The 13908-nt window shown below is 40.8% G+C and overlaps 1 protein-coding gene across 1 annotated transcript in view; it reads left to right on the top strand.

The window, feature by feature from the left end:
• Positions 1-1397: 1397 nt before the first annotated feature.
• The window catches only part of PRDM6 (PR/SET domain 6), a 208814-nt gene continuing 196303 nt past the window's right edge, over positions 1398-13908 (top strand). The window contains exons 1-2 of the mRNA XM_068271662.1: positions 1398-1549; positions 3075-3525. Coding sequence (XP_068127763.1) covers positions 3084-3525 — 442 coding nt within the window. The 5' untranslated portion in view covers positions 1398-1549; positions 3075-3083. The remainder of the gene's footprint in view (positions 1550-3074; positions 3526-13908) is intronic.

Here is a 13908-nt window from a genome sequence, read left to right as displayed (position 1 = left end):
GAATCTGGAGTGTGACAGGTTGCTATGGGGCTGTACCATTAATATACGGATTATTTGCAGATATTCAGTTCTCAGTAAAATCAGTCTACAGAAATGTTGAATGTATCCGATTTAAGTGCTAGCTAATGGCTCAGAGCAGTGGATGAACTACAACTCCCAGCGTGATGAGTTGGACAAAGGGGGATAAAGCAGTGCTGGAAACATGAAATGTAAAAGCTGTTATCCTGCGATCTCCTGTTATAATTCCCTTATATTGCTGCTGCAACAGCCAGCCACAAGCCTGATTCAATGTAATACAAATATGCCACTATTAATTCGTGTTCTTACTAAATTGTATCCACTGAGACATTATTGTAAAAGATATTTGCAGGCTCCCTAAACGAATATGGCAGTGGGAGAATTTAGCTGGCAGTGATATGATATACAGCAGGGGTGAGAGGTAAACCCCGGGGGTGTCATTAGATGTAGCCTCCTATATCCTGGTATAGTATATAGCATTATTCCCCCAGCCCATACTGATGATAGGCGAACATGTAGCTGCCGAACCTGGAATAGTACTAGTTATATTACACAGAGTAATTGAGAAACTTCTATACTACCGGGAAATCTTAGTATGCCCGACTCTCATAATAATGTACGAAAAGTGTATTTTAAGACAAATGCGGTATATTTCCATAAATGTTTTTTCCTAGATGAAATCAATAAAAATACAAATCATCTGCAGTTCTTTTTCATGAAAAATTATATGATAGACTTTATTAAGTAAAAAATGTCTATGATTAAATAAAAATTAAAAGGTGGAGAAAATGAAATATTTCAATCCTAATATAATAGCACTGCTTCACTTATGTTCAGGTTACACCCGTTAAGGAATAATGCACAGCAAGCCTAACTGAATGATGCATACTAAACATAGAAGAATACAGTACCAAACTGGGGCTGCTATATAACTGTTCCCAGGAAAAGTGATCCCAGCATAGAGCTGCCAGTAGATTATATATAAGATGTACAGTGAAAGGCAGACAGCGCCATGTACCGTGCAGGTTCTGCAGGTGTGTTCTGTGTGATAAGTGTTACACGCAGGGACATGATTATATAGGACACCATGCAATCATAACGTGGCGTGTGACAGCAGTGCAGGCAGGGGGGTGTCGCACCGCCAGCACATTGCGCTGTAGAGCTCGCACTCTGCATGCATTACCTGGCAGCAGCGCAGAGTGGTCGTGTCACGCTGAAGGGTTAACCTCCCCTCTCTCTGTGTGTCCCCCCTGAGTGTAGCGCTCTAGACAGGCACTTGTGTTTGGTGCTGTGCAGCCCACGTGTGCAGCAGGAGTGTGCCAGAGAGCAGCTGAGCTCCCAGCCCCGCACAGTGTGATCAGAGCCTGCCCAGCGCTCACCCAGCGCCCGGACTACTCTCACCAGCGCCCGGACTACTCCGCCCAGCGCTCACCCAGCGCCCCTCCGTCCTCACATAGCTCTGGAGATCCCCGGCACAGAGCTGGACTTCTTCACTCTCCTCGGAGACATCGCTTGGAGGGATCAGACCCAGGTAGGACAGCTCTCTGCTCTGGATGCTGTACTGCATGCTCCGGAATCGTTCAGAAAGTTTAGTGGCAGAAGATGCAACAGCAGCAGCATAGGCTTGTGTAGAGGGGAAACGAGGGGTATAGGATAGTTACATCTCCTGTAAGTATATGATATGCAGCAGATACTCGGAGCACCTAATGTCTCCTCTCCTGCAGAGAGTATAGGGTCAGCGTGCATGGACTGGACTATAGGATTCATGTATTTATGTATAGGGTCAGTGTGCATGGACTAAGCTATAGGATTCATGTATTTATGTATAGGGTCAGTGTGCATGGACTGGACTATAGGATTCATGTATTTATGTATAGGGTCAGTGTGCATGGACTGGACTATAGGATTCATGTATTTATGTATAGGGTCAGTGTGCATGGACTGGACTATAGGATTCATGTATTTATGTATAGGGTCAGTGTGCATGGACTGGACTATAGGATTCATGTATTTATGTATAGGGTCAGTGTGCATGGACTGGACTATAGGATTCATGTATTTATGTATAGGGTCAGTGTGCATGGACTGGACTATAGGATTCATGTATTTATGTATAGGGTCACTGACTGTACACGAACTGGACTATAGGATTCATGTATAATAGTAAGTATATGGTCAGTGTACATGGACTGGACTATAGGATTCATGTATAATAGTAAGCATAGGATCAGGATACATGGACTGGACTATAGGGTTCATGCATAATAGTAAATATAGGGTCAGTGTGCAGAGACAGGTCATTGAACAATACTAACTTAGTATAAGGTCAGTGTATAGGGACACTCTATCTATTGTATAGCGATACATGATAGTGTGCAGGAGATGGCTGACTGTTATACAACAATCTGTATAGGATCCTCGAACTATCTAGGTAGTCTTTATAGGGTCGGTGTGTACATAGTGCATCTTGCTACACAAATACTGGTCTGGCTCACTCTTTTGGGTATACAGTGAAACGGGCTATTGTAGAATATTCAGTCAGTACACGTCCATGTGTACAAGGACCTGCTGACTTATACAGAATACAGGATAAGGTCCGTGTGTACATCCACTGGCTGTCTATTGTAGTCAGAGGGTGAATGCCTGGCTATTGTACACCAGTAGTTACTTACTACATTGTCATTGTGTACACTGGTTAGATGGCTTTTATGGAATAGCCAGTATAGGGTCAGAGTTTACATTGATACAATTGTTGTAGAGTGGGTAGTATAGGGTAATTATCTAGGAAATCAGTATAGGGTAACTGTATATAGGACATATTTGGCAGTATGCACAGTAGTGTATACGGACTCTATGCCTGATAAAAGTAGCCAGTACATGGTCATTGTATAGGGGGATTGTAGCGCAGTCAGTATATACAGTACTAGTGTACAGGGGCTTGTACAGAGACTAGCCAGTGACTATACACATGGTATGGTGGTGTGATGTATATGTGATGTATATCTGAGCGTGTACGTTCCTATATGAGCCTTGTGTGACGGATGTCTTGTGTGCAGGTCCTGGCCATGCTGAAGCCCGGGGAGGCTACTGGATCTGCCTTCCTGAAGGTGGACCCGGTGTATCTCCAGCACTGGCAGCAACTTTTCCCCCAGACTCATGTGAAGGCTGGAGTCCTGACCCATGTACCCCTGCCTGATCCTTCAGCTGACAGCCTCCGCCTGAGACCAGCCTCCCTGTCCTCTACCTCCTCTACATCCTCTACCCCAACATCAGCACCCTCTGCGCCCTCCTCGCTGGCCGGAATCACACCCATACCCACCGTCATTGGAGCAGCACCCAGCCTGGAGGTACCAGGTCCACCGAGGAAAGAGCTACTGCGCCCCAGCTGTCAGGAAGGGACACCCAGCCGCTTGCAATGCACTCCTGAGGAGTTGGACTATTACCTGTATGGACAGCAAAGGATGGAGATCATCCCTCTGAGCAATCCCACCAGTGACCCCAATAACCGTAAGTACAAATGCAAGAAACCCCAACCCACTGCAAGTGGTCGGCGCCGCTGTCACCTGACAGGTGTACCAAGGTGTACAAAAGACAACACTTATCACACGTGTCACAGTGTGCATTGATCAGTGTCACCTGTGAGGCAGACACAAGACACAGTACATTTTTTTCACACGTGACACTCTGCAGGGGAGTTAGTGGTCATTTTCACCTGAGAGGCGTACACCAGCCACGCTCACTCAACAAGCCACTCTCTGCAGGGGAATCAGTGGTCACTGTGACCTGACTGGTGTCACCAGCCACGCTCACTCAACAAGCCACTCTCTGCAGGGGAATCAGTGGTCACTGTCACCAGCCTGGTGTCACCAGCCACGCCCACTCAACAAGCCACTCTCTGCAGGGGAATCAGTGGTCACTGTGACCTGACTGGTGTCACCAGCCACGCTCACTCAACAAGCCTCTCTCTGCAGGGGAATCAGTGGTCACTGTGACCTGACTGGTGTCACCAGCCCTGCTCATTCCACGTGCCACATTCTGCAGGGGAATCAGTGGTCACTGTGACCTGACTGGTGTCACCAGCCACGCTCACTTAACAAGCCACTCTCTGCAGGGGAATCAGTGGTCACCGTCACCTGACTGGTGTCACCAGCCACGCTCACTCAACAAGCCACTCTATGCAGGGGAATCAGTGGTCACTGTCACCTGACTGGTGTCACCAGCTACGCTCATTCCACATGCCACATTCTGCAGGGGAGTCATTGGTCGCTGTGACCTTAGAGTCATACCATAGTGATCCCACAAATCACACTGTGCTTGGGACTGGGAGGTGCTATCACCTGAGAGGTGTACTTGGGCAACCAACAACCATCACACAACCCACACTGTGCAGTGGGTCAGTGGCACTGGTCACTCCCAGGTGAGAAGCCAAGCTCCTCCTACTTACCTCACTACAGCATTGCTTACTGTCACCCAGTGGTCGCTGTCACCTGAGAGATGTGTATGGGTAACATCCATGACACGTCACTCTGTGTCGGGTCACTGTCACCTGAGACGAGGTGTACTTGGACAACATCCATCACTCATTGCATACATTATACTGTAAAGTGGTCACTGTCATCTGAAGGGAAAGGGGACCACAGAGTCACTGATCAGTAATCACATCCGTACATAAAACCGATAGACAACCTATAGCAATACCCTAGCTGTACGTCCTCATTCATAAAAGCCATATAACTTGTGGCATAAACCTGGTCTGACTGCCAAGGTTTTTATTTTTGTGTGTGTTTGTTTTTTTGTTTTTACTATTCATTCATTTTATCATTGCACAATTATAAGAATACACAGAAATATTTACAAGGACCGCGAACTCGAGGTATCACATCCAGCCTAGAATCTCAAACAGATTTACATCATTTACATCGTACATTTCATTTACACCTACACAGACGATACAATTTATCAATCCTCACTCAACACACGTTACATTAGATTTCATATATATATATATATATATATATATATATATATATATATATATATATATATATATATATATATATATATATATATATATATATATAAAACGACCTTTTTATGTTCAGAAACTTTAGAAAATTGCTCATTTAGGGCGATTGGCTATAAGTTCGTTCTCTTTTTATTTATTACTAATGCTAACTTAACTTTCCGTTGCGAAAGTGAAGGAGTTATCAGCATTACTAAATTACTATAAATTATTATAACGTTTTTTTAACATTGTGAAGTGGATTAAAATGCATTGAAAATCCCATCACATATCGGCAGACCATTCATTTGGGGCCATTTGGAATAACTCGGGGTGTTGCGCTGAGCTGACTGACACAGACCATGCTGGGGGACGTAGTTTGGAAAGTTTATTACACTACCAAATATTTACAGAAACCACAATCAATAGAGTTCGGGGCAGAGTAATTAATGGGACATTTGTAGTCTGTTATTTTATAGGACACGGCAGTAAGGAGTTATACACGTCTTTTTCGTCTTCTTAATAAATGGCAAATGGGAAAACATTATTATTATTATTATTATTTAGCAGTATTATTAGTATTAATAATAATAATAATAACAATCTCCCACGCATACAATTCTTCTAGTAAAATTAGATCACTTATAGTGACAATAATTATCATCATCACCATAATAACAATTATCGGTATGCATTTATTTATAAATATTAGTGAATATTAATACACACAAATTTCTAAGGACGTTATATGGAGTGTGACAGGCGAGATCTCGTGCTGATCTCTTATTGGAGTCCAGACGTTCTTCATTATTGTAGTTTTGTTCCCTAATAAGTTACAGTAACGTGAACGCAGATCCGCAGCAGCCCCTATGTGTCCCGTACAGGTTGTCACCCCTATAGCTGGTCATTCAGGCTCTATCCTACTATAGCGCTGCGTTCACCCATAGAGAATGAGCCCCGTACTCCCACTGGTGAAAGGCATCAGGGCCTGCTCGCCACAAGCTCCCCCCCCCCCCCCCCCCCACAGGATGACAGTCACAGAGAACAGCATATGTTGGCAATTGTCATTTGAGTTCAAAGCCCACATGTCAGGGTGACTCTTGTCATTGTCTTGCTATTCAGCTGCTCTAGCTGTGAAGGGATATTTGTTCCATATTCACTTATAAACGTTAACGTATATTGACCACAGATGTTAGGAATCCTTGATTGTGTCAGGGTGGGGAACTTTATTGTAAAGCTTCCCATAGCGACTAGTCAGAGAGCCCGCGCTGCATTGTGAAACTGAAAGCAGTCCGATCAGAGCGGAGAATAATGCGATACATATGCGTTTCATTCATTAGGCCACTTGCTGGTGACTTTATACTCAAATGGGGCGATGGCGTATGATTCTCGGTTTAATCAGTGATGTATTCCATAACACCGGAATTATGTATTAAATACAAAGAGCAAAGGTCATCCTTTATAGCTGACCTCACAGAGCTGATAGATATAAACTCTATCATACAAAGAAGCAGTATATAGTAGCTGTAGGGTGCCCCGATGCTGCTCAGCATATGAGCGCAGCGACTGCACACTGAATATCCCCGAGACAAGGTAACAGACAGTCACAGCACAGGGTCTCTCTATGGTGGTGCCAATAGTGGCTGGCATGTAGTCTGTGGCTGTGTACCGAGCCACTGGCACTAGCTTCCACCACAGCACTCCCCCCGTACAGGATATGCAGTCATATATTAGATTGAGGTTAGAAAAAGGTGCTGGCTGTTTATTTAAGGTGATAAAATGGTCCATCAGCAGTAATCTCCATCGATATGTGCCACAAGGAGATGAAGGATGAGGGGACAAGCCACAATTAATTGCTCTATAGTTTTGTAGGAGAGAGTGGAGCCAGCACAGAGACAGCATCGATCTCAGCTCCCAGCCCCTATTCATCATCTGTACATTGTATATGGGGGTCTCTGAGGGCCAGGGGTGCTGGCTCTATACAGACAATATTCTCGTTTCTGCCTTCTCTCACTGACAACAAACATTTCATTCACTCATCCAATCAATTTCAGGGAAATACAACCTCACTGGCTTTTAAGTGTGTTATTTCTTTCAACAGAGGACACAGAAAGGCCAGATAGTCTGTACTGTCTAAGCAGATATTGCCCAATAATCCTTCAAAATAATAGATGAAAATATCAGAATAAGCTGATAACAATTATATGCTGCTCACACTACATCACAGATTATGCAATGACAAAAATACAGACTATCTGACATAACCTATCAAGCTCACACTCCTTTGCTAGGTACACACAATACAATTTTCTGCCAGAGCGATTTTTTCCAAAATGTCCGATATGAATTTCCGATCCATTTTTCCTTTACTTCTATGAAAATCGATTGGAAAATCGAGCGAAATTCAGATCGGACATGTTGGAAAAAATCGATCTGGCAGGTAAATCTGCCTGAAAATTGTATCGTGTGTACCTAGCACACTTCTCTAGTGTTATCCGCCATTGCAGGCTCAGGGGGGCTTATTCAATGTTCTAACGAGAACAGAGATAATTTCTTTATGGCATTTGCTGATCAGAATAATAATACTAGGCAATGTAATTTACATATTTACACAATTATGCTTAATAATAATAATAATAATAATTATTATTATTATTTAGTATTTATATAGTGCCAACATCTTCCGCAGAGCTGTACAGAATATATTATCTTGTCACTTAACTGTTCCTCAGAGGGGCTCACAATCTAATTCCTACCATAGTTAAATGTCTATGTACTGTATGTATCGTGTAGTGTATGTATTGTTGTCTAGGGCCAGTTTAGGGGGAAGTCAATTAACTTATCAGTATGTTTTTTGGGATGTGGGAGGAAACCAGAGTCCCCAGAGGAAACCCATGCAGACATGGGGGAAACATACAAATTTCATGTAGATAGCTATCTGGCTGGGATTTAAACTAGGGACCCAGCGCTGCAAGGTGATAGAGCTACTCACTACTCCACCGTGCTGCCCATAATAATAATGTGGTGAGGTCATCCATGGCATATTATCACAAAATTATAGAGTAGAAAGAAGTATAAGTCTATAATATGCATTACAATGTGTTACAGAGAGGGGTGTCTTGTAGCCACCCTGATAGTACAATGCAGACTTTCAGCAGTGTGTTACACAATGCTGGTCCAATCTCAGGAGCCCAGTGTCCAGTACTCCTAAAGTGTCACTTACCCCCCCCCCCTCCCCCAGCACCCTTGCTGTAATCATATAGTGGTCAGGGGCAGCACATGTTCTGCTTTCCCTAATACTGTCTCCAGGCTCTGAGACAAGACCGATTCCAGAGTGTTATATAGATCTGTACAACCATTAGCAGTAACAGGCTCCAAGTAATATAGTTAATAGGTTAAAGGTGATGGGTGATGGGTTTTAGTTAAGCCACTTAGTTCCTGTTAGCATTTGCTGACAAGTAGCGGGCCATGTTCTATAGGAGGAACTCATTTATCCATGTTGTATGCAGTGGGGCAGCTTTACGCATATTTCCCTATACAGAACTTGGCCTAATTGTGGGCACTGCTGGGCACTTGTGGGGTAGCAAGTCACATAACCTAAAGAGTACGATAAAGTACATTTCTTTTCATTATGATTTGCCAATTTTGTGCTGTCAATATAGAAGTTCTTTATGGCTGGACTTCTTATGCCTATAAATGTACTCCATGTAGACATAAAATAACATATAGTATCTATTATGTGATCTAATAAAATAACAGTTTAAGGGAATCTGTATTCACTTCTATAAAAAAACAAAAAAAAAAAAACACATTGAGCAAGGTGAAGAAATCCCCCCCCCCCCCCCACCCCATGCCAGCTACAAAAGTAAAGAAAGAATTGAGACCAAGCCAGTATAAGTGCATGCATAAGATCTGTATTTATTGCATTAATGCACCAATTCTAGACTACTCAATAACAGCAATAAAGTTATACAGTTACTGGCTGTATAGAACTGGATAGGGCATGTTAATGCTGTCATCTGAGATTGTTATGTGTGGCATTTACAGTAAGTTTAGGGTTATGCAGAGCAGAGTCCAAATGAGCATTGTTGTTTGTATGCATGTGTAGCCATAACTGTATGGCAATTTGCTGTTATTGACTAGAATTGATGCATTAATGCAATAAACAAGGATCTTATAAGTGCAGCTGTACTGGTTCAGTATCCATTCTTTCTTTTCTCAGGTATTGTTACCAGATCAAGCAGTGTCTAGTCAGTAATATTTTTAACAGCAATGTATCTATAGTTCTTCAGTTACTAAAGTATTTCAGAACTAAAGAACTGGTAGTAAAACTATAATTTGTTAAATCATCCCTATAATCTCCACTGTTTGCATAGCAAGTCCAGCCTCTGTCTGTATTTAAGTCTTCATTGGCTTCAATAACAAAATAGTAGTTATTGCTGTGTAGTACTGAATACAAGGTCATTGACCCATCAGACGTACAGTAAATCATTTGTGAGTTTAACATTTTTTTTTATTTTTTCCATGCTAGACTGTCAAGCCAATGGAAAATACATTTATTCAGCTAACTACTTTAAATCTACGTCAAATCTATCATAATGCCCGCATTTTTATGATGTCCTTTGTATTGTATTACCAATGTAGTTTATCAGGCTGAGAAAGTGTGCAGACATCCTGTCCCTGCAAAAGTAATTATACAAACTACAGGCTCATTAGTTACTTTACCTGTACAGGTACTCATTTATCCTCTACAGATGACAACACATTATACCAGTGTACCGTGGGCTAATTGGTTACATAGCCCAGACTATAGAATCATCTTAAACCACAGATCCTAATTAGAATCTGATCAGAAGCAATCACTCATCATTATTTTAGTAACTAACACGGTGTTAAAAATTATTCATGATTTAAATTTATGTGACTTGTCTGTAGTTGGTGTAAGACCTGTACAGTATTACATATTTTCTGTTTCTTTGCTAGCCTATAGCAAACCTGATATTACTTAACTCATCACGATGAAGCTGAATGATAGTCTTAGCCTGTGATGCAAAAATGTTAATGAACTAGCCTTTGCAAACAAGACTTACTGGCCTCTGTGAATTAATAATCATACTAGCATGCTACAATTGCTCTCACCTAATGTATACATTTATAATGTGTATATAAAATTGACCCACGAGACTCATTTGATGATTTATTTTCATCCTGATCCATCCAGACTGTGGAGAATGAGTAAAAGTGATTTTTTTCCTGATTGGATATTTTAAGATCACACAAATTGGGGAGGGGGGGGGGGGCTCGGCAGTCAACCCATTAAATCAGCCGATAAGGTTGGACATGTGCTCCTTGTATGCAGAATTTGCCATTGACTTCCTATGTAAAATACTTATATTTGCTGCATTGGTGAGGCTGCAGTCGCATGTACAGTTCGCTCACTTAACAAAGTCCAGGGTAAATGTGCCCATAAAACTTCTCTCTGTAATGTGTAGATGCCCCAGTGGGGCCGTAATTGTAACCCGCTCTTACCTCTGCTGTAATTCAACAGTGGCAAAACAGTCATAAAATTACTGTGTAATATTTACTACAATATATTACTCATTGGTGACATACTGATGTTGACAGTAGATTGTATATAGAGAAACGTAATAATAGTCACTAAAGTTATACTTACGACATGCAGTATAAGTGAATTGAATAGGCTGTTTTCAGGTTTATAAGTTGTTACAGTATTACATTTTCATTCCCGAAAAATTTGGGGATGTGATTTACCAAAGCCTTGTAAGTTTTTTCTTTTTCTTTTCTTTCTTTTTTCTTTCTTCCTTTTTTTTTTTTACAGGGTGGTGCTTCCTCTTTTTTTAAATAATTTTTGTGATTGTTTATCTCAAAGTTTCTATTTACATCTCTTGTTTAATGTACAGCTCTGATTTGTAGGTCAATGCTTTATACATACAAGATGATAGTAAAAATAATGAAGTCAACCGTAACAGCAGTAGGCCATTAATCATCAGCAATACTGCAATAATGGTCTCCATGAGGTTTATATTAAAATCCTTTAAGTTATGATGTTTGCCCTTACCTGATGGTCAGCAATTAGCCACCAATTGAATGACCCTTTAGCAACCCTTGGTCTAATACAACCAAGCTAACGTTTACAAGTGATTTAAACATTGCTATAGGTTGTACTCATTTTATTAGTCACAGCTATATTTTTTTTATTAAATATGCTTGGAAATAGCTTTTAAAATTGTCATATATTTCACTTAATAATTTTAAATATTTAAATTTAACTGTAAAAAAAATAAGCATGATAGCAGATATTTAACTTTATAATTACTTTTTTTTCATTTATTTTGGTTTCCTTTTCAAAGACTGTTGTTTAAGCGTTAATATTTTTAATTCAGTATTTGCTTAAATACTTGTGAGCGTAAAGGACAGAAGCGTCTTAAACACAGGAATAAAATGTAACAAGGCATTTAAAGGGAATCTGAAGTGAGAGGGATATGGAGGCTGACATATTTATTTAATTTTAAACAATTCCAGTTTCCTGGCTGTCCTGCTGATCCCCTGCTTCTAATACCTTTAGCCTTAGACCCTGAACAAGCATGCAGATCAAATGTATCTGATAAGATTAGCTAATGCTTGTTCGGGTGTGCTATGCAGACAGTACTGATGCCAGACTGATCAGCAGAATGCCAGGCAACTGGTATTATTTAAACAGAAATAAATATGACAGCCTCCATATACCTTTTGCTTCAGATCCCCTTTAAGGGGTGATTTACAAGAGTGCTTATTTTCCCAGTGGTTTCTGCTTGTAGAAACTGTCACATTACCACCTGGAAAACAAGTATAATGGGTCTCAATTGGACCAGCGAGGACAGTTCAATTGGGCGAACAGTTACGGCATTTCTTTGGTGTTATATTTACTACGTGGTAATAAAGTGCTACAGGCAGTGTTAAAGTAGTGGCACACACACATGGTTAAGGGCACTGCCTCTGACATGGGAGACCAGGGTTAGAATCCTGGCTAGGGTCAGTACCTATTCAGTAAGGAGTTCAAGGCAAGACTCCCTAACACGGCAGTGTGGCCTCCTGAGAGCGTCCCATTGGCTGCAGCTCTGGAGCGCTTTGAGTCCGACAGGAGAAAAGTGTTATATAAATGTTCGGATTATTATATTATTATTACATTAGAATGTTAGGACCAAGAGTGAGCAACAGTTGTTATGCAGTAAGCAGCTGCTTTGGACCACTGATGCAAGTGCCCCTTGTTTACATTCATGTAAATGAGGCTTTAATTAAAAGTAGGAAGGAAGAGAGCTGAGGCCCAGTTGTGTTCACATAGGGGTGGACGTGCTGAGGCTTAGGTAAATTGAAGAATACTGAAGAACAAAGGTCATCCTGAATCCCTGATCTGTATTTTTTTTTAAGTGTCTGATATTAGGCATAATACATTTGCAACCCCTCACTCGGGTAATATCTGACTATAACAAGCATTGTCGAAAAGTTAGTGTGTAGCCATTTGTACTTATATCAACGTTATATACGCACAACGACTGTAAGAACATTTCTTAAAATAATCAAGACAGCTGGATTTATAAAAAGTAAAAAACAAAAAAAAACCTCTCAAGCTGTATATGTGCATATGACTGCAGCCACACAAAAACTCATTTATTAGACCTTTCCACAGCCCAACTTTTACTTGATATGACCCAAGGAAGGAGCTTTTGCCACCTAATAAAAGATATTTTAAAAACCAACAGCCTTAATTTATTTGTTTGATTATATTTCATGATGTTCTCCAAAGTGAGGCTTTCAGAACAATCAGGCTGGAGATCAGTTAGTAGGTAAAGCTAGCAGCATGATGTACTATCACAAGCAAGGATGAGTGCTAATGCAGGCATTAGTAGATTTTAAATACAACATGGCGTTGTAGAACATCAGATAGAGTTCTATAATATTATGACCTGGAATAGGACATGTGTACAGCACATCATGTAGATGCCGTGTATCTGGTGGACACACACAACTACATTGATTAACTCCTAACTGAATCCTCAACTATAAAAATATTTTTATTGCCTAGATTACACTTTCCGTCTCCACGGCTGGCAATATTAAGGCAGACTGAAATATTTTATTTTTGTTCAGAAATTTTTCTTTGTTAAGCGTATAGTTATTCTGCATAGTTGTGATACTAAGCAGCATCATTTATTTATTTATTTTCACATGAATAAGAGCTATTTGCAAAAAAAAACAAATCATAAAAATTCTATTTTTGTAATGAATATGGACATGACTGGACTTCATGGGTCCTCAGTCAGTGTATATCAGTATATGACTGTTATCAGGAACAGATTGCAATCATACCCAAGTAGGGATGGGTAGGAAGGTATCTTTGTTGCATTCTATGGAAATTCAGTAAATAAGGCCTCAGGAAAATGTAGACAGAGTGGAGTTAAGCAACGTGCTGTAAGTTCTTTAACTCCGTGGCCATTATTTAGTGTCCACATTCTCACAGATCTGCTTCAGTCTCTTATATACTCCTGGGTTCTGTGTGCCATCTGTAGAATCATTTGAAGTAGCTGTGGCCAACAGTAATCTGTGGGGACTTTCTATCTGCCAGTATTCTGCAGAACACCTTTCAGAGGCAGGAAGCATGCCAGGACTTAGTGCAAGATTGTGGGCCACAGAGGTGCACATACCCCTGGTACACATTCTTGTACAAAATATATTTTTTACATTATTTTTTATTATAACGTTAAATTAACGTTACGAGTTAAAAAAATCAAGCTATACGATATCAAATCTGCTTGGCTTTCCACAAGTCACTGCTCTATTCTTACGTGGTAAACCTAGAAGTTGCTTGCTGGTGTGTACGGCTGACTCCT

The sequence above is a fragment of the Hyperolius riggenbachi genome, chromosome 1, assembly GCF_040937935.1.
Source record: "Hyperolius riggenbachi isolate aHypRig1 chromosome 1, aHypRig1.pri, whole genome shotgun sequence".
Lineage (NCBI taxonomy): Eukaryota > Metazoa > Chordata > Amphibia > Anura > Hyperoliidae > Hyperolius > Hyperolius riggenbachi.
This window is presented reverse-complemented; position numbering and strand designations above follow the sequence as displayed.